Raw genomic sequence first — 25383 nt, forward strand, 5'->3', positions numbered from 1 at the left:
TAGCATCATACTCGCTTCACTGAACTTGTCTCTCTGCGGCTTAGGGCTCACCAAGTCATTCATTGTTCTATAGACTCGATCAGCCCCGATTCACAAAACTAAAATACTGAAACAATCGAAAGAAATTTTAGCATAAGTGCACGGTAAATCTGTGAAATGTCTTTTTTGGTTTTGCCTGCATAGGGCTTGCACTGTGCTTGTGAAATCTCTTGTATTTAATATAACTTAAATCGGGCTCTTATCAGGTCCCATAGCTGAATTACTGTGTTCATTCGCTTTTGTGTGTATTTGTTTTTTGTTAACTTCCCCTGGCTGCATGCATACATCTACTAAAGCTGTTCATGGTGTTTAAGCCCCATTCACTGTCAAAATAAGATCTCTTCCCACAGAAAAGTCAGACAGCTTCCAACAGTATGCTGGAATGCTTGCCTTTTATTACTTAGTTGTGTAAAGCAGATGCTTTAGCCTTAGAACATTTGTGGCATTTCCTATTCATGCCGCAGTATCTTTCTTTACACTTTGAAGGCATGATCGGATTGATTTTTTTCTTTTTTTTTTTTTTTTTTTTTTCTCCACCCCTTTTACCCCAACCCTTCCTCCACCCGACCTCCCCGCACGCAACCCCCCCAACCTGCGAAGACCTACCCTCCCCTTCCCCCCCCCTTACCTACTGCTGCCGTTGAAAAGGCAGCTCTTGCGGCGAGAGACCTAGGACCGCCCCCCCCCTCCATCCATAATGGTTTTTCATTTGCTGATAGTGTTAGCTCAAGCTCCCCTCTTTTTTTTTTTTTATTTGTTTATTTGTTTTTTTTTTTTGTTTTGTTTTTTTCCCCCTTTCCCCCCCGTTATTATATGCTACCTCCTTTCATCCCAACTTTATGGTTGTTTACTCTTATTAATGCTTAGCACTAGTTAAGAATGCCTGTGCTTCCTGTACATCATAAAAGAACTTTGTATGTCCTTTCAAGGTCACTTTGAGTCTAGCTGGTTCCTGCAGATATGCTAAGCCACCCAGTTTGTTAATGGGATCAATTAGTTTGCGCATTTCCCACCTCTTGTCCATCGTGGCTTTGCTTAGATCTGAGCGCACAAAGATGGTAAAGTTATCAATAGTTCGGATTGATTTTTTTCAACTTAGAATTTGATCATAATGACCAAATAGACTAAGTGTTGTAATAAACATTACACATTGAAAATAAAGTTAATATACAAGAGCTATGCTATATTTTTCCACTAAACAGGCTGCCACAAGTGCAGTTACCTGACAGTTAAAAGGGAATTGATTTGAATGCTGCAGTAGATGCAGTAATACCAGTCCCAAAAGTTGTCAGAACTCCTTGAAACACATAATATTGTTATATTATACAACTAGCAGGCAATCACAATTGCATCTAACTAGCAAGCACTAGTGTCATGGTTTCAATAGTGCAATAGGTGCAGACACCAGGACCAAAAACTCTAGGTACCCCACTAAACACCTACCATTGCTATATTTTACTACTAAACAGACAGTCACAAGTGCAGTTGCCTTGCAGACAAAAGGGTCATGTTTTGAATAGTGAAGCAGCCGGGCCCAAAAGTTGTCAGAACTCCCCTAAACACATAACATTGCTATATTTTACTACTATGCAGGCAGTCATAATGCAGTTACCTTGCAGTTGAAAGGGACTTGATTTGAATGGTGCAAAAGGTGTCATAACTCCTCTAAACAGCAAATATTGCTATATTTTACAACTAAACAAGCAGTCATAAGTGCAGTTTACTAGCAGGCACTAGTGTCATGAATTCTATAGTCCAGTAGGTGCAGTGCCACCAGGACCAGAAGCTCCATGCACCCCACTAAACACAGATTATTGCCATATTTTACAAGTAAACAGGCAGTCACATGTGCAGTTATCTTCCACCAGGCACCAGGGTCATACTTTGAATGGTGCAGCTTGTGCAGTTGCACAGGGCCAAAAAGTTGTTTGAACTCCTCTAAATACCTAATATTGCTATATTATACTACTAAACAGGCACTCACAATTGGAATTACCTTGCAGTTGAAAGGGGCTTGATTTAAGTGGTGCAGTAAGTGCAGTGGCACCAGGCCAAAAGCTCTAGGGACCCCACCAAACCTAAATTATTGCTAACGTTTGCTACTAAACAAGACAGTCACAAGTGCATATATGTAGCAGGCAACAGGGTCATGATTTGAATGGTGTAGCAGGTGCAGTAGCACCAGGACCAAAAGCTGTAGGAACCCCACGAAACACATAATATTGCTATATTTAAACAGGCAGTTACAATGCAGACAACAGAGCCATGATTTGAATGCTGCAGCAGATGCAGTTGCAAAAAGAACAATTGATTGACAGAATGCAGAACAATGTCATACATTCACCCCAGTACAGAGATCTGGGCCTACATCAATCGTTTTTGTGCTCACCATTCCATTCCAGTTTGGACCCAGCAATATGCAAATCAGTCTTGACCCTGTGCCCAATGGGAACAGTCCAGCCTAAACTGCCAGGCCCTCCCTGGACTCGAAACAAGCATCCTAGGACCGGTTTCGGGCTTTCAGCCCTCATCAGCAAGGATAGCTAGACTCCAGTGGCATGGAGAGCACAGGACCCACGTCTGGGCATACCCGTCCCACTCGGGGTGACAAATGCAAAAACAACAATTGATGGATGGAATGCAGAACAATGTCATACATTCACACCAGTACAGAGATCTGGGCCTAAATCAATCGTTTTTGTGCTCACCATTCCAGTTTGGACCCTGCAATATGCAAATCAGACTTGACCCGGCGCCCAATGGAAACAGTCCAGCTCGAACTGCCAGGCCAGGTCCTCCCTGGACTAGAAACAAGCATTCTAGGACCGGTTTCGGATTCAACCCAGATCTCTTGACTGGTGGTGAATGTATGATTTATTCAGTATTCCATCCATCATTTGTTTGCAGTACCACTTTTCACCCTAAGTGGGATGGGTATGCCCAGACATGGGTCCCTTGCAAACTGTGTCATTGGATTCAAGCTAGCCTGGCTGATGAAGGGTAATACCCGGAAACCGGTCCCAGGATGCTCGTTTCTGGTCCAGGGAAGTCCTGGCTTGGTAGTTCAGTCTGGACTGTTCCCATGAGGCACAGGGTCAAGACTGATTTGTATATGGCTGGGTCTAAACTAGGGTGGCATGGTGAGCAAAAGAACAATGGATTTAACTCAGATCTCTTGACTGGAAGTGAATGTATGATTTATTCAGCATTCCGTCCATCATTTGTTTGCAGTAGCGAAGCAGATGCAGTGGCACCAGGCCCAAAAGTTGTTGTGACCTCCTCAAAACACCTTCTATAGCGATATTTTACTACTATACAGGCAGACACAATTGCAGTTATCTAGCAGTTAAAAGGGGCTTGATTTGAATGGTGAAGCAGGTGCAGTGACACTGAGGCCAAAAGCTCTAGGGACCCCACTAAATGCAGAATATTGCCATACTTTGCTGTAAACAGGCAGTCACAAGTGCAGTTATCTAGCAGGCACTAGGGCCATGATTTCAATGGTGCTGCAGGTGTAGTGGCATCGGGGGCGAAAGTTGTCAGAACTCCTCTAAACAGGACATATTGCTACATTTAACTACTAAATAAGCAGTCACAAGTGTAGTTACTTTGCAGGCACTAGGGTCATGATTTCAATGGTGCAGCAGGTGCAGTGGCACCGGGGCCAAAAGTAGTCATAACTCATAGAAACACCAAATATTGCTATATTTTACTACCATACAGGCAGACACAATTGCAGTTATCTTGCAGTGGGTAATTGAGAGGAGAATTTAAGTTGAGTATGGAAAAAGATCAATGGGAACAGTTATACGAATTCCTGATTTCTAGAGAGAAGTGGCCTGCCACAATTGAGCCAACTAGTGATTTATATTTCATCCAGGAACTGAAATCTCTCTTGGTTTTAAAATAATGGTAATTTACATTATCTCGTGCATTAGTACCCACTTAACTGTCTTCAGATGATGAAAGGCTGAGTTGACCCTGCTAGAGTCCAGTCCCATGACCTGTAGTTTGCACATAAGCACTTACATTACTCAGTTATTTTGCGGGCAGGTTTAATAGTTTAATTGACTTGTACTAGGCTACCAGTTTTACTGACGGTAGAAAGATCTGAGTCTGTGTAGGAGCCTCTGGGGACCTGGGAGTGGAACTGAGCGTAAGGGTTGTGAGGGAGAATGGGTAGTTTGGGACCCACTGATAATGAGCAAGACACTGTCTTAGGATAAGCAGGGCACACACTTCCTTTAAAGAAAATAGAAGCCAGACCTACAAATAAACATGATCCTTTAGGGCCTACTACTGGCAGGGAATGGACTCCAGGATCTGTGGGTGAGCAAGGCTGAGGAGATTCAGTGATCTGAAGGTGAACAGCAGGAAATCTATGAATAAGCTGCAGTGGAATAATGGTGTTTCCAGACTTGACTGATGTTACTGAATAAATGGAGGAAAAAGATTTGTAAAGCACAACAAATGCAACAAGCATTGGAAATGCAATAGGTCTCGCACCATTAGAGTTAGTGCTTTTAGAATTGTTTATGGGTTTTTTTGTAAATGTTTAGCATTTTTGTTTCCTGTAGCCAATGCGAAAGTATTACAAATAAAAAAAGCCATAAACATTTCTAAAAGCTCTAACTGAAATGGTCTGAGAACTATTGCACTGTGTGAGGGTGAGTGAGGGTGAGTGAGGGTGAGTGAGGGTGAGTGAGGGTGAGTGAGGGTGAGTGAGGGTGAGGGTGAGTGAGGGTGAGTGAGGATGAGGGTGAGTGTGGGTGAGTGAGAATGAGGTGTTGTGGGTGAGTGAGGTGTTGAGGGTGAGGCTGAGGCTGAGGTGTTGAAGTGTTGAGTGAGAGTGAGGGTGAGTGAGGAGTTGAAGGAGAAGTGTTGAGGGTGTGTGTGTGAGGTGTTGAGGGCTAGTGAGGGTGGGGGAAGTGTTGAGGATGAGTGAGGGTGAGTGAAATTGAGGGTGAGTGAAATTGAGGGTGAGTGAAATTGAGGGTGAGTGAGGTGTTGAGGGTGAGTGAGAGTGAGGTGTTGAGTGAGAGGTTGAGTGAGTGTGAGTGAGGGTGAGGGGTTGAGTGAGGGTGACTGAGGGTGACTGAGTGTGACTGAGGGTTAGTGAGGGTAAGTGAGGGTGAGTGAGGATGAGCGTGATGGTGGGTGAGGGTGAGTAAGAGTGAGTGAGGCTGAGGGTGAGGGAGGGCGAGGCATTGAGGGTGAGTGTTGGTGAGGTATTAAGGGTGAGTGAAGGTGAGTGAGAATGAGGGTGAGTGCGGGTGAGGGTGAGGCGTTGAGGGTGAGTGAGGGTGAGGGTGAGTGAGAGTGAGGGTGAGAGTGAGGGTGAGTGAGAGTGAGGGTGAGTGAGAGTGAGGGTGAGTGAGAGTGAGTGAGAGTGAGGGTGAGTGAGGGTGAGTGAGGGTGAGTGAGGGAGAGTGAGGGTGAGGGTGAGAGAGTGAGGGTGAGTGAGAGTGAGGGTGAGTGAGAGTGAGTGAGTGAGAGTGAGGGTGAGTGAGGGTGAGTGAGGGTGAGTGAGGGTGAGTGAGGGTGAGTGAGGGTGAGTGAGGGAGAGTGAGGGTGAGTGAGGGTGAGTGAGGGTGAGTGAGGGTGAGTGAGGGTGAGTGAGGGTGAGTGAGGGAGGGTGAGGGTGAGTGAGGGTGAGTGAGAGTGAGTGAGGGTGAGGGAGGGTGAGGGTGGGTGAGGGTGAGGGAGGGTGAGGGGTTGAGGGTGAGGGGTTGAGGGTGAGTGAGGGTGAAGGTGAGTGAGGGTGAGGGTGAGTGAGGGTGGGTGAGTGAGTGAGGGTGAGTGAGAGTGAGGGTGAGTGAGAGTGAGGGTGGGTGAGGGTGAGTGAGGGTGAGGGTGGGTGAGGGTGAGGGTGGGGGAGGGTGAGGGTGGGTGAGTGAGAGTGAGGGTGAGTGAGGGTGAGGGTGGGTGAGGGTGGGTGAGGGTGAGTGAGGGTGAGTGAGGGTGAGTGAGGGTGAGTGAGGGTGAGTGAGAGTGAGTGAGAGTGAGGGTGAGTGAGAGTGAGGGTGAGTGAGAGTGAGGGTGAGTGAGGGTGGGTGAGTGAGTGAGGGTGAGTGAGAGTGAGGGTGAGTGAGAGTGAGAGAGAGTGAGGGTGAGTGAGAGTGAGGGTGAGTGAGAGTGAGAGTGAGTGAGAGTGAGGGTGAGTGAGGGTGAGTGAGGGTGAGGGTGGGTGAGGGTGAGGGTGGGTGAGGGTGAGTGAGGGTGAGTGAGAGTGAGGGTGAGTGAGGGTGAGTGAGGGTGAGGGTGGGTGAGGGTGAGTGAGGGTGAGTGAGGGTGAGTGAGGGAGGGTGAGGGAGGGTGAGGGAGGGTGAGGGAGGGTGAGGGAGGGTGAGGGTGAGTGAGGGTGAGTGAGAGTGAGTGAGGGTGAGTGAGGGTGAGTGAGGGAGGGTGAGGGAGGGTGAGGGTGGGTGAGGGTGGGTGAGGGTGAGGGAGGGTGAGGGGTTGAGGGTGAGGGGTTGAGGGTGAGTGAGGGTGAAGGTGAGTGAGGGTGAGGGTGAGTGAGGGTGGGTGAGTGAGTGAGGGTGAGTGAGAGTGAGGGTGAGTGAGAGTGAGGGTGAGTGAGAGTGAGGGTGAGTGAGGGTGAGTGAGGGTGAGTGAGGGTGAGGGTGAGAGTGAGTGAGGGTGAGGGTGGGTGAGGGTGAGGGTGGGTGAGGGTGAGGGTGAGTGAGGGTGAGTGAGGGTGAGGGTGGGTGAGGGTGGGTGAGGGTGAGTGAGGGTGAGTGAGGGTGAGGGTGAGTGAGAGTGAGTGAGGGTGAGTGAGGGTGAGTGAGGGTGGGTGAGGGTGAGTGAGAGTGAGTGAGGGTGAGGGTGGGTGAGGGTGAGGGTGGGTGAGGGTGAGTGAGGGTTTTCTCTGCAACTGAATATTCTCTGTTTCTCACCCAGTGACTGTGCGAAGGGAGCAGAAATCATGTGACACACTGGGGCACCGTGTGAGATGGTAGGTTTGGATTGACCACACTTGCCACATAACGTAACATATTATTGGTAACTAAAAAAAGAAAACATGTTCTAACTTAGATCAAAATAATACTGCCAGAGAATGTGCTGCAAAATGTCACAACATTTTACCTTCTTGCACATTAGGTATATAACCACGCTGCTGGATTCAGTCCTGCATTGCCGCATAATCCTAGTGGCTCTGCCCATGGTAAATCCGAGTAGTGATTCGAGGGGTTCTACTTATGATGATGAAACCCGTATTTTGAAGGGACTCGTGAGTCATTTCGCATATTTCAAGTGTTGCAGCTGCATTTCTGTTTGAATGAAAGGTCCTGGCCTCTATAGACCAACGTGCTTTGTTAGCGCTGATGCAAGTCTGGTGGTCTGTGATTTGGCTATTTAAAGACCTGTGTAGATTGGCCGTTATGTCTGGATATATGTAACATGTATTGTGATATAGAATTTGGATTGCCAATTGTTGTTTTCTACAGTGCGTTGTCCAAACATGTTACATACACAGCACACTGTAAACAAGCCAGTTTACACCTCTTCCAAAACACAAGTTGCTATTTCACTCTCCGCCTCGACTGATGCCACGGGCTAGGGGTGCGTTATTTTGGGAAGCTTGTGGCGTTTTGGCAAAAAGTCTTAAATAGGTAAAAAGATAAAAAGTTCTGTGCGTTTAAGCGTTCGCCGGAAAACGTGTACTTTACCGAAACTATTAATATTGCCCAAGCTATTTTTCTCAACGCAAAAACACTTTCCTGCATTTTAAAAATGTTGCAGGAGATTTTTTTGGGGTGTCGCAAACATGCGTTTTTTTGTGCGCGAGTACACTAATTTGTCACTCATGTCGCTCAAGCGCATCGGAATGACCTCATTTTCAAAGTGGCAAAAAAAAAATATAGGAAGCATGACGTGTATATGGTTTAATTGAAAAAAAAAAAAAGATGACAAAACAACACAGCCAGCTGCGAGAAAATATTCCACCATACAGGTAAGTGTGGGAGGAAAACGTTGACTGTTTGAAAAACGCGTGAATTTTATGATGCTAGGTGAAAGTAAATAACTGGCTAATTTTTGGCAAACCCCTGCTTCTGTAACAAAAATCAAACCCATCCATATGACAGATTAATTAAATTATTCCTGGTGCCCGTTTTAAGGAGAAAAAATAAACAAAAAAGAAGCCGGAGGGAAGAGAGGGGAGGGGGGAGGAGAGCGAAAGGATCGGAGACACGGCGACACGGCGGGTAAAATAAACAAAAAAAAAGCCGGAGGGAAGAGAGGGGAGGGGGGAGGAGAAATGCGACACGGCGGGAAGGGGAGGGGGCGGAGCGGGTCAAATAAACAAAAAACAAGCTGGAGGGAAGAGAGGGGAGGGGGGAGGAGAAGTGCGACAGGGGAAATGCGAGACGGCGGGAAGACGGACATGCACGCGCCCGTGACTTTTAAGGTCAATGCGCATGCGCATAAGCTTAATGCGCATGCGCATTGACCTTAAAAGTCACGGGCACTGCAAGGAATCGCCACGATTCCTTGCAGTGCAGATAAAGAGTGGATAACTCGCAATACTCTCGCCTTGCTCGATGCGCATGCGCATCGACAGGCGAGACCTAAAAAGGCGTCACGGCGCTTATAGCAGTTAGTCTTTGGAAGGGAGAGAAATAGGAAGGAGCTGACTGATTTCCGTTACAAAGTGAGCAGCCAGGTGTTTAAGGCCTTACGAAATAAGCAGTGAGACTGGAGACTAGAAATTAATGGTGGAAGGGAGTGCCGCCACTGAAAAAGCTCTGCCTCCCCATCTTGACCTTAATTCGCTTGTTCATAGGACCCAATGAAGTTTCCGAATCCCTTCAGAGATCTACTATGATTTCAGGATGTCAAGAAAAAGTCTGGCTGCTGCGTTCTGAACCAGCTGCAGTTTAGCAAGGACCGTCTTATTGATGTCCAGGTAGAGGGCAATGCAGTAGTCCAGTCTGGACCTAAGTGCCAAAGCCACTTGTTTTCGTGCATGAAGAGGAAAGAAGGGAAATACTTTGCTCAGGGATTTAATCATCCAAAAACAGGTAGAGACCGTCCTATTTACCTATGAATCAAACAGATTTGTGTCAACCAATATTTCAAGATTTTTTGTAAAGTCTGTTTGAGGGGGTATGGCCCCCAGTCTGTCAGGCCACCACAGATTGGACCGCACACAGGGTTGCCCACCAAAGATAAAGACCTCTGTCTAATCTGCATTCAACTGTAGGTAGTTTCTCTCCCTCCATGTGGCCACTGCCTGCATACAGTTTTTAAAATTGGAGGCAGTAGCATTGATGTCCCTCAAGATAGACACAATGATTTGGTTGTCATCAGCATAGGACAGTGCTTGGAGCCCAAACAATCTGATAAGTTTGGCTAGTCGGTAGACATACAAGTTAAATAAGGTAGGGCTTAAAGCCCTGAGGCACACCACAAGGCAACATTATGTGGTCCAGGCAAAACTGCTCCACCATTACCATCTGTGATCTATCACTTAGAAAAGATGCCAGGAGTTTGAGTACCAAGTCTGTGACTCCCAGCTGCTGGAGCCACTCTACAAGCAGTTGGAGAGATTGTATCGAAAGCTGCAGATAGGTCCAAAAGGACCAACAATGCAGCCTCCCTAGCATTTACCATGAAACTGATGTTATTGACTGCAGATACTAATGCCCTCTCGGTCTCATGGTTACGCCCTAATCCAAATTGAGAAGCATCTAGGAGCTGGAATTGTTCAAGATAATTCATAATCTTGGTGTTTAGGTGCTTCTCGAGGATTTTAGTGGGCACAGACAGCAAGGAGAAAGGGCGATCGTCTTTTGGTTCTCCAGGATCCAAATTAGCTTTTTTAAGCAGCAGCGCGACTACCGCCTTTTTCCATATTAAAGAAAACATCCGGATTCAATGGTTAATGGTTTCAGTAAGACAGGGAACAATATTCTTGGCTCCCAATTGCAAAATATTCAGGGGTCACGGTTCTAGTGGGGATCCCGATTTGATACCAAACAGATAACATTCTGTCTGCTGTTGTGCCAGTAAAGTAAAATGCGATAGGCTTGCTAAGGGATTATCTGAAATAGACAAGTTCCATTGAAGGTCAAATGCTGCCTGAGACTCTACATTCAAAATAATAGTGAAATTAGAGTTGTGGTGCTCCAGATCTTTGACTATATCCATCACTTTAGAATAAAAGAATTTGGTTATTCGCTCGCAAAAATCTTGGGAATTGTCTGTACGCAATGGAGCTGAGGGAACATATAAGAGATTGATTAAATAAAAATGTCTTTAGTGGATTTAGCGGAGGCAATTTCATTAATGCAGAACCACAGTTTTTCCTCCTTGATGACCGCTTTATATTCAGCTAGCATAGTCTTGTAAGGCCATTTTTTCGAGATGGAGGGAAGATTTCTGCCATGCTCGTTCCTGGTGACGACAAACCTGTCTAAGCAGCCCAAGTGTTTCTGAAAGCCATGGTGCTGTGGGCGTCTTTCTTCTTGAGTGGCTTACCTTGAGTGGGGACATGATATCAATGGATAGCGTGAGCCACAAAGAACTCTGTAGCGCTAGCTCCGCATCCTCATAGGCTCTCCATTTGCAGTAATTCAAGGTATGGGGTAGGGCTTTTGCACTGAGCCATTTCCAGTTCCTTTTAGGAAGTGAGTTTTTACTACCCGTAGGAGAATTATGGGAAGGGGGCTGAGAAAAATAAAAAGGAAAAATGGTCAATCCAAGTGAGGCGAAGAGGGCTAGCTACTTTAAGCCGGGCGTCATTGGTACAGATGCCATCCAAGGTGTGGCCAGCTTTATGAGTAGCAGCCGTGACTATTTGGGACAGTCCACAGCAGGACATTGCTTCTTTAAAAGCCAAGGTGTCCTTGGAGATGTCACTCTCCAGGTGGAAATTAAAATCTCTGAGTACTGTGAGATTATTTTTACCCAGATAAGGTTCTAGCAAGTGCGCAAACATGGAAATGAAGGGTGAACTGGATGCCGGGGGTCTATTAACTAGGATGCCACAAAAAGATTCATTAGGGCCAATTTTTGTAGAGAAAAATAGCGTTTCACAAAGATCGGAGTCGTGGACTGGAATAAAGCTGCAGGTAAACTCACTTCTGTATGTCACTGATAGCCCATTCCTTATTCTACCAACTTTAATGAGTTGCTCAATCAGGTATCCTGGAGGGACAGCATCAACCAGGTTGGTGCCAAAGCAGTTTTTGGCCCATGTCTTTGTAACAAAGACCCAGTTAAGCTTTTGGGTCGTAATAAACTCTGCAGCTTCTATTTTGTTTTTAATAAGGGAGCGAACATGGCTCAGGAATCCCAATAGGCACCACTGAAGTATATGTCAGTTCCTCAGAAGGGGACGTCAGAGCCAAATGCATGAGCTGAAGTGTGAGAAGGTATACAGAAATGAACCTGAAATTAACACGAGTGGCAGCAATTTGTCTTGTTGTAGTAGAGTGTGTTAAAGTCCAGAAGAGAAGAGCAAGAAGGTACAGTGCCCTTACTACCAAAGTTTAAGAGCTAGTCCCTGGTGTAGGACAGACTTCTTTGCTTGAAAATGTGCCTGGGGTTCTGGCACAAGGCGCAATCCAGACGCTGACGGGTGCAGACGGGCTTGCCTTTGGCACGCCAGCAGCACACCCACTGCGTGCGTCCTCTGTGGCATCTGGCTATAATGTCTGCACCCCCACGCACCACTATCCAGTTAACCTGCCAGTGAGTGCGCCAAACCGGAAATGGGGAAAAAAGAGGTCTTCCCTCCTTGCAATCGGCATACAGCCGCGACAGACTGGAGAAGAGTAATCAGGTAACAAGTGTAGTAAATTCAGTGCGTCGCAGTTTGAGGGGAGAATAGTATTAAAATGATTGGCAGAACAGTTTAAAATTAGTGAAACAGATGGAGCAGCCTTCTGTAAGACTAGCCACCTGACCCCACAAGCTGTAAATTGATTCATGTATCACAAACTTTCCCCAAAATTAGTTCTGGTACTAGCAAACAAATCTCTGCGAAAGGTCATGACACACAAATGTTTTGGGTGTCAAGGCCTTTTTTGGTCCCAATCCGACTCTGTAAAGAAAGGTGACTGTCGGCATGGTAACATTTATTTATTATTAACAGGCCAGAACATCAAATCATTGCACGTAACAAGTATTCACAAATGGATGTTTTTACTAGCATGTCATGAATATATTGCATATGTACCAAATATGGCAAAAAGCAGGCCCTTGTTCCGAACGTAGCAAAAAGTAGACATTTCTTCCTTGGTTTTCTTTTCACTTGCAAAAACAGAACTGCATCCGTTTCTTGGTAAAACTAACTCTGATTTATTTTATTCCAGCTCCACTGTCAACCGTACTGAGCAATCGTTTTGGCCACCGACCAGTGGTTATGGCCGGAGGGTTCCTGGTCAGCATCGGAATGGTCACTGCATCTTTTGCACGCAGTGTTGACGAAATGTACTTAACAATTGGTCTAATATCTGGTAAGTTTCAAAGTACGACCAACACAAGCTTCACTGTACTATGGCATTAATCATAGTAGGGCAACAAAACTGTCCCAAGCTGGACTGAGGAGAATGAGCATTTTTATAGCCTTTTTAGAACATTAGGGAAGTTGAACTTTAATGAAGGTAAGAGAATAGTTTCTGAATCATCCAGGAAACATTATGCATCCAAGTATACAAATATAGGTAGATCAGGTGTTGTGCTGGGATACGCAGAGGTCATAAAAAGAGCAGAAACGTTTATTAGAGTACAATGGCCAGGGAGCATTGACTTATCTTATAAGCTTTGTTATACATCAGTAAAGTGTTGGAAATGTTATTCTGATCAATGATAACCCTCTCCATTACTATACACATCTGATGTTTTAAGTTTTAACATTGTTTAATATGGTCTAAAATCATAGGAAACAAAACATTTCTAAAGTTAGCGTGTACAGGTTTTAAACCTATTTGGTTAGATTAATATGAAGAACTGAAGTAGGGGCATGACAATTTTGGTCTTATTTCCCAAGAGGAACCAGATTCTGAATTACGATATTTTCGTCATCAACTCACTTTACATTTCTGTCAGTATAGGGAAATTAATATTTAATAACTGGCATCATTGCTTCAATAGACACATCACACTCAAACTTCACACAAAAACAATATGAATAAGACCTAAAAGTTAATGATCTCTCCATTACACGGAACTTCCCAACATAGTGTTTTGTACTGAACAAGCTTAAGGCCGGGAGAGGTAAAACAAAACTACTGGTATTTGCGCTTCAAAGTAAAGTATTAGAGTTTTGTAACTCTGAAAATTGTTTGCAAACAAGTATTTGAACGAATAAAGGACAGAGTAGTTTATGTATTCGCTGGTAGGGCTCTTTTTCAATCACAAGCACGTACATTACAGAAGTGAAGATATCCCCTTTCTGTACCGAGAATGTTCATACCTTGTGAGAACAGACATTTTGGTTTCCGTGTCTACTAAGAATCTTGCATTCTAAAAGCAGTGCTTAATTTGCTTAAAAAAAATCTGCACAGGGGATCAAGAATACCTAATGCCAAGACTGCTATTCCCGATTCCACTGCATGCCTCTTTGTCCACCAGCCTGCACTTCCGGTGCCCTATCTCCCTCTTGCAGAGTCTCTTGAATCCTCACTTTCTCCCTTTGTCACCGTTTCCTCATCTTACACGCCTTTCTTTCTCTCTTTGCTTCCTTTCGCTCTGAAGAGTTTACTGCCATGTAAAGAATGCATGTTTCAACAGATTCTCACACCTGTCCTTTCCATCCTTCCACAGGTTTGGGATACTCCCTAAGTTTCATTCCAACAGTCACCATACTGTCACAGTACTTTGACAAAAAACGTTCACTGGTTACTGCAGTTGCCTCCACTGGAGAATGTTGCGCCGTTTTCGCATTTGCACCAGGTAAGCAGTTCAATATAACTAATCCCAAAATAAATGCTCCCAAATGTGAAATGCTCTTTCCATCGATACATACTGGAACTTTAGTATTACGTTGGAGAGAAGTCGTACCAGGTATAAAACGACAACAGAATATGGTTGTGATGTTGTCACTGAAAACCTATGTCCTTTAGCCCAGGGTGACTCTTACCACATAGTAAGTGCGTGTCTTCAATGAAGGTCATCACTGTCCTCGTGGGACAATGAAAAACGTGGTGAGACCATCTCCGTGAAGCCCCCTTGAATCGGACACACACACTATAATATAACTCATCGCTTTCAATGGCCACGTGATGCTGTGGAAAATGACTAAAATTAGGTATATATAAGCGGCGTTCATTTATGTTCACCACAGCCACTGTTGAAAGTAAAGTGAGAATCGTGAAACAGTGGCCACGCCATCTTGTCCCTTTTAGGCCCCATCATGCACGTAAGTGGCAGCCATTTTGTGTGTCGTGGCCTCTCTGCCCACTGCCAATAGCCTGCGCTTCTCTCCCCCTCACTCCCCGGCCTCGCAAGCATTCCACCGCGCCCCGACAGCCCCCGGTCTCTCCTGCTTGGGCCATAAACGCACCTCTAACGCGACCCTGTCTCCGAGCCACATCCCGTGCTGAACCCCCTCGCTCTTTCATCTCATTCAAAGAACAGGCCCTTTTGATAACCTCTTCCTCCCTGCCCGATTGTCCGGCCTGATCCCAGGCCATCACCTAGCCCAACAGATGCAGTTTATTGCCCCCTACAGTAGGACCTCGCCTCACATCAAAGGAGCGGGGATTGATCAATGCTTTCGTACCCCGAAGATCCGACTGATCACACACATCCCCGTTCCCAGCGGAATGTCCAGCTGCGCGATAACCACCACATGCTGAGATCGGGGTGGGAACTCTACTGTAGATGTGTGTGGGAACGGGCCTGGACCGGGGATTCCGAGGATGTCTTTTCTGTCCTTCAAAGAAACATTACGGATGCAGTGTATATAATAAAGCCATAAACCTGTGTATAAGAGGCCAGGCCTCAGAGATGCGGTTAGAGCATCTCGAGAAGATACCCTGTTGTCTGATTTGACGTGTTCTGCTCCGTCGGAATAAACTCCTGTTTCCTGCCTTCCTGTCTCCAGCGCCTGCCTCTTTGTTTGGTAATCTCGAATGGTATGAGAGGCGGCTAACGCCGGGCAAATACTGAAGGGTTCTTGGTCGAATTCGGCCCTACCTTTTCACAATTGGCGTCCCAAACGTGGGGCCCATCAGCGACACGTGGATCCAGTGGGAGAGGTCCCAACGACAGAGTGAACGACTGCAACGATCGGGAAGTGCACCTGCCCGATAGACCCTCGTCTGGCAGCCGATCATCCGAACTTCACTGGTTCCGAGCAGACCTCTCTCGAGTGATCTACGGTCCTGACTGGGAACCATCAGGAGTGCCACAGCAATTACGGAGAATAGAGGACGATCAGGTGCTGGAAGCGGAAGATGAGAAACTGTCCATGCGGTCCGGGTAAGGTCGTGTAACACGACAAATTGCGAATTGATTGTTTGATTGTTTGAAAATACTAGTATTACTCATTTGATTGTTTCTGAGAGATTCTCTATTTGCAAACAAGCACAGAGTCACAATACTCTGTTTAGTCTTTGCAGATAGTGAAGGGTAGGTAACGCAGGCCTTTGCCCCCGTTGTAATCCGTCGTGCCTGCTTCCCTCTCCATTTGATTGATTGTTATCCAAGCATTTACTGTTTTGGAATTGGTTCTCTTTGGATCATTCTCTATTTGCAAATAAGTACAGAGTCGCAATACTCTGTTTAGTCTTTGCAGATAGTGAAGGATAGGTAACGCAGGCCTTTGCCCCTGTTGTAATCCGTTGTGCCTATTTTTATCCCTCATTTGATTGATTGTTTGTCCGAACATTGACTGTTTGGAATTAGTTCTCTCTTTGGGTATTCCCTATTTGCAAATACTGTAGAATAGAAATATTCTGCCTAGTCTCCGCAAAGTAGTGAAGGATAGGTAGTGCAGACCTTTGTCCCCATTGTAACCCGTCATGCCTATCTTCTCCCGATTGTTCAGTAGTTGGTTCAGCCCGGACCGTTATTAGAGGTAGATCATCCGGCTCCACCGGAGGACACCCCTAATAAAAAGGACATATATATAAAAATACGGATTAACCGCTGTATCGTGCTAGCAAACTATAACATAAAAATCGTTAGGAAAAACAAAAGGAATCGAGCAAAATCAGTAGGCCACTGATGGGATCTTTTTGACCCCGCTAAAATAGAAACATTAGGAACAACCCCTCATGAGAAATATGAAACTAGTGAGAAGAGCCGAGCTCGACGCCATAATGGCCGCAAGACAGCTCGGCTCCGCCGCCCACCCCGCCCAAATAACGACAAACCCTATGCAAATATTATAAATATATACAACACTCCAGCAAAGTAAATGTTAAAACGTTTTATTATACAAATATTTACATGGCAACCGGCTGCAACATCAATCCCAATGCATTCGCCGTCTACTTGATGCTGTTCCTGTCCCTCCTTCCTTAAAGTAGCAATGTTGGGCTACTTTTTAGTTGGCTTTGGGCTATAGAAAGTCTACAAAAGCCATGAGCCGGCGAGGTAGCGTCGGTGGCGGCGTCGGTGGCGGCCTGGGGTGGAGGACCGTTGTGCGAATAGGCCGGAGGCAACCCAACGCGCCGAGGCCCGTCCCCGGATCATCCAGAGGTGATGTCCAGCAAGTTGTGTGCGGGGGATGCCTTGCTGATGGCTCCCCCCTTTGTTGCCTGGTCCAGCCATTTTTTATACCTGCGCCAGGAGATGGCGTGGGGCTCCCGCAGATGGCGTGGGGCGCCCGCGGAGAGGCGGCGCGGACAGCCCCCTCCACCTCCAGATGGAGGTTCCTCTCCTGCACCAAGACTGCCATTCGCGTTCCACTCGCGGACCCCCCCACGGCTGGCTGACCGGGAGGGGCCGCTCCGGTGGCCATGGTGAAGGGCAGCTGCTGTGGGACTCTCAAGATGGCGGCCGGCTCCCCGGATTTGAGCCTGGTCCACTAGGATGGCTCTGGGCTACCATGGAACTCGGATGCTTGCCTGCTCGGGCATGAGCCCCACTCTTGAAGACGTCCTCTCAGTTTTAAAGATTCTACGAGAGTCGTTGGCCCTCGACTCCCGCGGCCTTCCGGTGGGGGCAACCGCCACTGTTGCTCGACTATCCCCCATGGATATGCCGCTGCCCCGGGCGACCGCCGCCTTATCCACATCTGGTGCCGTAGGAAAGACTGATTCAACGCATCTGTGGAGGGATACGCCTGCTGTCCCGCTCTCCGGAGTGGCCACAACGTTGTCACAAGATGGTGATGCTCTCATGCTGACACCAGCTTTTGTCCGAATTACTAAGAGACACTGTAGACTGCCAACTCGATCAGTTCCGGTGGGACCTCAGCGTGACCCGGTAGGGAAGATTTTGCCTTCCTCGCCTTTAAGTCGCGGTTCATGCCGCCTGTCCCTTCTGCTGGCGTTAACGGAATTTTTTGAACTGCCGAAAGGGATTCTCGTCCGGCCGCTAGTTATTGGAGGCATTTGGACTATACTCTGGACCCACCCGGCCCCGACCAAAATGGCGCCAGTATAGGCGGGACTTGCAACTCCTTATGACGTTCTAGTTGCTCAAGCCTTGATGTTATGGGGGATGTATGCGGTCTTTGTGCACATGACGGGCGGGGAAGGGTACTGACTGGGCATGCGGACAACCCTATTGATGTCGGTTTTTTACTATTGATTATTGTATTATTATAGCTTCGAAGTAATGATACTTATGATACTCGCCCATGGTATGCGTATGAACGATTTTATTGTAACTGATCCTGTTATACTTTCAATTATAAAATCAACCTTCACTGATCCTGCAACCGTTTGTCACGTTTAGTTTTTTCCAATTAAATGGCTCGCTCGTTACGTACTCCTATACTACAGTGTAATCTCTCCTTACCTCATGCGTCTCCCGTCTGCCCCGTGGCCGGCCTGTATGGTTGGAGGCCCGTATTTGAATGCTGACATTTTTTACAATCAAGGTTTTAAAAGAAAAATATATATGGAACTAGCATCATAACAGTCATTTAGATTGATAGGGCTGTTTTTTTAAATACCATGCTCTGCGAACAGGAACGACCCTATACCACCGTAAACCTTTTCTTTTCCTCAAATGAAAACATGAATCCGTCACCCCCCCACCTTATACTGAATACCCCAGACCCTTTGACCCTCTCCTACACGCGGTCTGTACTACTGCCCTCGGGCGATCTATGTAATGAACAGACTACCATTGGTTATCTTTGCCGCACTACCAGTTCCTCTGGGCTTCAATGCCGAGACATAAGGGACTGCATACCAGAGAGATAAGTCAAGTACGTGGTAGGTAAAAACATTTTCGTGTTTATGCGCGCTGATGTGCTTTGAACGCTGCCCCCCCCCCCTCTTTTTCTTTTTTGCAGGTTACATCGGAATTTCAGCTGAAGTATGGAGAAGACCTAAAACCGCACCGTGTTCCACGCGAGGAAAATAGGCTAGCTCTGTGAGACGGTACATTATATGTAGGAGCTATCTCTGGGAGTGTGAAAAATTGTATGGTATGAATGTGCGCATGGGCCCTGATTTGTACGGTATGAATACGTATGTGTGTCGCACGTCTGGGTCAATAAAAGAATGCTTTTTGTATGATTGAGGCGTTGATCGAACGGTTAATGGGATAGGAAAATTAAGCCCAAACATGGTACCTGCATGTGAAAGACGAATAAAAATATAGCACTTTCCTTACTTAGGAACGACTCTCTCTGGAGCTAGCGAATGGGAGAGTGGCCTACACCAGAAACTTGAAGGCTTATTTCAGTACGACGAACCCAACCCCAACCGATATCCCAAATGTACACCCAAAATAATGCGCACCAGTGAGTCAATTTATGTGCTGACTAAATAAGAAAAGTTAAGAGTACCCCGGGTTGGGGTTCGTCCAAAATCCCCCTCAGCCCAGATATTAGGGATATTGTTATTTTTTAGATTTACCCCTTCTTCTTCCACCCTCATAGAAAAGTCAGAATTGTACCACCGCATGTCCGACTGACACCCCTCCTTTACCTCAGCTTGGATCATCATTTGCTAGATGTTGGAAGACCCCACCGTGAGTATAAGCGCGACTGGACTAGTGTCCGACCAATTAAAAAGGAGTAAGTATTTTTTGAAGCGAGGTTACCAACAAAAATTGTCTACTATTAGGAAGGAAGGAGAACAAAGAGCTCGACCCCCAAAATGAATTAAAGGGAATACTGAGAATACGCAACATGCATGACAAAGTCCTTTTGCCCAAAATAGCTCTGTGTTCTGTCTTAGGTTTCCATACTTGATGTATGTACTGTCGCACCCTATCTGGTATTTGTGTGTACGTAAACTATGAATTTATGTTTTCCCTCAGCTTGTGTTTTATACGTGAAACCGACCCGTACTGCTCTATATGTGTGTGCACTGAATAACCTATTATTATACACGTTTCTCTCTCTCTCTCTCTTTATGTTGTACGTGTACTAATAGCCTATTTGGTGCACACGGCGCTCTCTCCCTCTGAGGGCTCCCTTGCTCCCTTTTGAATAAATGACGACACTGTACCTCGCCGGCACAGGTATAATTGGCTTTAGACACGACAGTGTTTGAACAAATTGACAGAAACAAAACGATCGTATGTTGCCATATTACTACCTCTCCTTTCTGTAAAATGATGGAACTTAATTGGCTGAGAAAGAAAGGACAGGTAAGACGACTAATGTCCCCTAATCTGACCCTTAAAAGGGAACTATATGTCAGTGGCTTTTGTTTTAGTGCTTTAGTAACACCACCCTCATCATTTGGATTACCACCGCCCATTGCACAAAAGTAGAATATCCGAAACGTCCCCGTTTTTCCAGAATGGTCCCAGTTCTGTAACCAGCCGTCCCAGAAAATCTTAAAGACTGTAGCTGAAGACCTTGTTTTTAAAGATAAATCGTCCAAAAACTGATAAAAGTTAGCCGTTGCTGTCAGAAAAGAAAGAAAAAAAAATGCTTAACGTATGTCCTTCCCTGGAAAAAGTAGCTGTAAGCCCATGATAATAAGCACTTCACACTTTTTATGAATTAGCAGACCTTGAAGAAAAATATAGCTCAACAGGATTTGTTTTAGAAAAACACAAGTCTCTACTGGAGGAGCCGGTTTGAATTCGATGAACCATGTAATTGTTGGATATCAGACTTCTTGCCACGCTCGCGAATATGACAGGAATAAACACCAGACAGACATGATGTTTGAAAATAGAAAGATACTTGCAGACCTGCACCACAGCCATGATGCATGAGTTAACAGCATACACCGATGTAAGGGTTACTAAGCATCCACCCTATCGTGACCAATAAACGTTTCCCCAACTACTTGGGGTTGGGAGAGAAATTAAAGTGTGTAAACATCTTCCCCTGCCAGTTCTCTAAGACTTGTTTTTTTTTACTCAATTAAAGATAACGTGCGGTCGTCGGAGGAGAGGGGCCGGACGTGACGCACAGCCTGGCTGCAGATCGGGGAATATCTATGACCTCGACCAAGGTGGAGCCACAGAGCAAAGAGTTGCGGGACAAGGCACCATTCTCAACGTGGAAAGTGAAGGAAGGAAGGGCTGTCCAGAAGCCCCTGCATGTTGATGAGCTCGTGCCGAAAGTCCCAGCCCATTGTGCCCGATTGATGGGCCCACTTGCTTGAAATTTCTGCCCTCCTTGGTCCGTTTCAGACCTGATCCCACTCCACCCTCTTTTCCCTCGGCCTCCCAAAGCACGCCCCCATCACCCCTTTTTCCATATGGAGTTTTTGAACTTGACTTAAAGAAGAAACACAGCACAAAAGATAGAATAGGGTTTGTCCCGAAAGAAGAACGGAATACGGGTACCCCGACTAAAGTACCTATGGTAGATTAGCTAGGTAACAGGACAAACAGGACTGTGGTCCGAGAGCAAAGAGTGGCCACACCCTGCAACGCGAAATCTGAATCCGAGCTGGACGCATAGCTCCACCGCCGGTGCTCAACAGTGCCAACGAAAGAAGAAAAACAATGAGAGCCTACCAGTGATGGCTCGCTGTAATAAGACACTGGAAAGACGAACCCTTTTTTTGAACATTGCCACCTCTTGACTGTCCCTTGTATTAAGTTGAATTCCTCTCCCAACCGCTTTGTATTGATTACCACCCAATTGAGCTTTCGAAACCTTACATCGGTCACTTTCAACTGTACATGGATAACTAAGAAGGCGTTAACTCTGTATCTTGATGATTGTAGAACACCAGTTATGCACATGAACATGCTGTCTAGTTTTGACCCCCATGGAGTCCAGACCTCAAGTGATAATAGCCCTTATCCTGCCAGAACATTTTTGTATGACATCATGTTTGTATTCGAACGAATCTCCTACATCGTCTAATGTAATGTCCCCGCCTCCAAGGTCTAACGTATGACGCAGCTAATGTAATTTTGTATGCACTGTCTTCCCGCCCATCACATTGACTACATATGGTTATGTACGATTCTGTCTGCATTGATAGCAGAATTATTTCCATCTGCCTGTAAGGCATATGGGCTACCAAAGCGAATTGTATAAACTAATGTCAGCTTGTACATCCTCACCTGTGACATGAACAGGAATGAACTAACTTATGATAAAAACTGGGGACTGTGGAAAATGACTAAAATTAGGTATATATAAGCGGCGTTCATTTATGTTCACCACAGCCACTGTTGAAAGTAAAGTGAGAATCGTGAAACAGTGGCCACGCCATCTTGTCCCTTTTAGGCCCCATCATGCACGTAAGTGGCAGCCATTTTGTCTCCGAGCCACATCCCGTGCTGAACCCCCTCGCTCTTTCATCTCATTCAAAGAACAGGCCCTTTTGATAACCTCTTCCTCCCTGCTCGATTGTATGGCCTGATCCCAGGCCATCACCTAGCCCAACAGATGCAGTTTATTGCCCCCTACAGTAGGACCTCGGCTCACATCAAAGGAGCGGGGATTAATCAATACTTTCGCACCCCGAAGATCCGACTGATCACACACATCCCCGTTCCCAGCGGAATGTCCAGCTGCGCGATAACCACCACATGCTGAGATCGGGGTGGGAACTCTACTGTAGATGTGTGTGGGAACGGGTCTGGACCGGGGATTCCGAGGATGTCTTTTCTGTCCTTCAAAGAAACATTACGGATGCAGTGTATGTAATAAAGCCATAAACCTGTGTATAAGAGGCCAGGCCTCAGAGATGCGGTTAGAGCACCTCGAGAAGATACCCTGTTGTCTGATTTGACGTGTTCTGCTCCGTCGGAATAAACTCCTGTTTCCTGCCTTCCTGTCTCCAGCGCCTGCCTCTTTGTTTGGTAATCTCGAATGGTATGAGAGGTGGCAAAAGCCGGGCAAATACTGAAGGGTTCTTGGTCGAATTCGGCCCTACCTTTTCACAATGCAGTGGCCGTGGATCTGGGGCCTTGTTTGTATATCAGTCATTAAACACAAAATGGAACGAGGACATTTTTATACCCAAATCACTATCCATATGGAAAATAACAGCCTACTTGGCCTTCTTTACTTCAACAAAAGTAATTACACCAATCCTTGAATAATTTGGGTCACATTTAGGCCTGGATGAATAAGGGTCTGCAATAAGGGGAAACCAGTGGCACATGCCGGAGAAAGAAAGGTATCTCTTGCTGCAGCAATAAAGTGGGGGCTTGCTGAGGGTATTAGAATAAAATAACTCCGAAAATGGGGCAAGAATATATCAATGATTATAAGCAATGCTAGAGAAATCGGTTATTTGTCCTTTCACCAAGGCTCCAGTACAGTTTAGTAGAAGTTACAGCCTTATTCAAAGGCATACACCAACTCGCAACATGTGCTCATCCTACATGTACCTCTTGACCACATCTTCTTACAAATTAAAGCGACAAGGTGGTTGCAGGTTTGCACCCAGATTCTGAAATTCCCTTCCATCTGACATCAAAGCATGCACAGACCTTTTGAGGTTCAGAAGGCTCCTCAAGTCATGGTTATTTTACCCAAGCCTATGACTGAAATCTAACCTTATGCTAAATCAATAGGGCTCCAGCATATCCTATAATCCACGCCAAGAAACCAATCGGTATACATGCGCTTTACAAGAGAGTTTAACATAACATATGTGCATGCATGTATGTTATGTTATGTATGTGTGTTTTCTCCAATAGTGAAGCAATTGTAGATAAATAGTTATTAAAATGTACTACTTTATGCAGTGACCTATAAATCTAGAGCAGAGGTTTCTTTATTGAATGTATTTGGTGATTTTATTCCTGATGATGAGCAGCCCTGTTCCATGTATCGCTTTGTGGTTAATGCAAAGCTTAACACCTCCAAAACTGAATTCCTTCTCATCTCTCCTCCGAACCAACCGTTCAAGCTTGACCTTTGGCTGACTCACCGCACTGCTTTCAATTGCACCCCTCTCATAATAGACTCTGCCAAATTCCTCGGAATCACCTTGGACAAGCACCTGAATATGAAAAATCATATCAGCAATGTATGCAAGGGAGCTAATCTCTTGATGAGGACATTTAGAAATATCAAGCCCTTCCTTCCACAAACAAGTGGTCCAAGCACTGGTCTTGCCGAGGCTAGATTATGGCAGCGCTACGCTCTGTGGCCTTCCCAAATACACCCTGGCTCCACTAAGGTCAGCACTAAATGTTGCAGCCAGACTAATTACTCGTACCAAACGAAATGAGAACATTTAACCAGTCCTAAAGTCTCTTAAATGGCTGCCCTATGAAGCTCGAATCCAGTTTAAGATTATCATTCTAGCACACAAAGCCCTGCACGACAACACCCCCAGGTACCTAGCACAAAAGCTTGAATTATCATATGGCGAGAGAGCCTCAAAAAGCACTAACAACTTCCTTCTGAAACCACTTATGAATAAAAAGAGAACTTGTCGTCGAGCCTTCTCAGGTGCTGCACCAATGATCGGGAACTCTCTTCCACTGGAATTGCGTAGAATATCATCAATTACTACTTTCAAATTTGAAGCCAAAAGTTTCCTAATGAACAAACGTCTACCTTAATTTGGCATTACCACTGATCCTACAACAGGTGTTGAATGACCTTACACCCTTGTTACCATCCTGTGTTTTTTTTTTTTTGCTCTACTCCTCTCGGACGTAAGGTGTACCCCCAGCAGCCTGTTATTGACCGGTTAGTCACATTACCCGCTGTGTATCATTTGTTTGTGATTATTGCGACTATAATTTTTTGGTACTCTTATCTGATATCGTACTGGAGTTTTATTCTCCCTCTCTTCTCGCTGTGTATCATTTGTCTATGATTGTTGTGACTACAACTGTTTGGCATTCTTACTTGATAGTGTTACTGGATTATTACTCTCCCTTTCATCCTTCTGTAAAGCGCTCTGATATCCCTCGGGATCTGGTACGTGCTATATAAAACTTTATAAAAAAATAAAAAAATGGCTATTAAGAGAAAAAGTGTTGTGGTAACATCACTGCATCCAGATTCCACAGATTTAGTTTGTACAAGACCTGCTTAGAGTGCCTTCCTCATCACAGTCAAAGCGAAGACTGTGCCATTATAAAAACCAGAAGTGTTAAGGACGCTCGAGGTGTCCACTTAGGATGATAACTAGACTTTCGTTATGCATTTTCCACCAGATACACAAGAATGCACTTGTGAGAAATTTGGTAAAGGCCTAATCGATCTTTAATACTGTTGGCAACATATCGACATTGGCAATCATTACTGTGGGGTGTCTTGACTTGTGTGGAGGAATTTAGCTGACAAGGAATCAATCTCTGGATTAACTATTATCAGAGCACAGAAGTTGCCTGACTGAAACATTTCCAGAGTGAAGACGTTTGCATGTTGCATGTATGGCAAACTGTAGGGGTTGTGTCATGGTCTTATCTTAACTCACAGTAGCGAACGTGATCACATCAACAAATTTAACAACACAAATCTATATCCTGTTACAAAAACATAATTACAATATGGGAGAGACTTTTTGGTGGCATCTTTCAAACATTACCCGTTATACTTTCAATGTTGGACAGAATGTTCGTACTATGCCTTTCTAATTCAAATTGTGCTTATTAGGTCACCTGTTTACATGTTCTTCGGTCCTACTTCAGTTAATCAACGGGCCTAGCAACCTAGGTTCATGTAGAGTACCCACAGATCTAACCAGGTTCCAAATCCAAAAACAGAGGCACATTTTGTGAGGTTAAGAAGGGCCTCATATACATTGTTTTCTGTTTAGAGATCGGTAAATGCCAGTCGTCGTCAAAGGTAAAGAAAAAAAAGAGGAAGTC

The 25383-nt window shown here is 45.5% G+C and overlaps 1 protein-coding gene and 1 long non-coding RNA gene across 2 annotated transcripts in view; one reads left to right on the plus strand and one right to left on the minus strand.

The window, feature by feature from the left end:
* LOC144770067 (uncharacterized) overlaps positions 1-25383 on the minus strand; it is a 304509-nt gene that overhangs the window by 21886 nt on the left and 257240 nt on the right. The gene's annotated exons all lie outside the window — the stretch shown is intronic.
* Positions 1-25383, plus strand: part of LOC144767283 (monocarboxylate transporter 7-like) — a 37927-nt gene that overhangs the window by 8122 nt on the left and 4422 nt on the right. Inside the window, exons 3-4 of the mRNA XM_078650790.1 lie at positions 12360-12503; positions 13813-13941. Coding sequence (XP_078506916.1) covers positions 12360-12503; positions 13813-13941 — 273 coding nt within the window. The remainder of the gene's footprint in view (positions 1-12359; positions 12504-13812; positions 13942-25383) is intronic.

The sequence above is a fragment of the Lissotriton helveticus genome, chromosome 7 (assembly GCF_964261635.1).
Source record: "Lissotriton helveticus chromosome 7, aLisHel1.1, whole genome shotgun sequence".
In the NCBI taxonomy this organism is placed as follows: domain Eukaryota; kingdom Metazoa; phylum Chordata; class Amphibia; order Caudata; family Salamandridae; genus Lissotriton; species Lissotriton helveticus.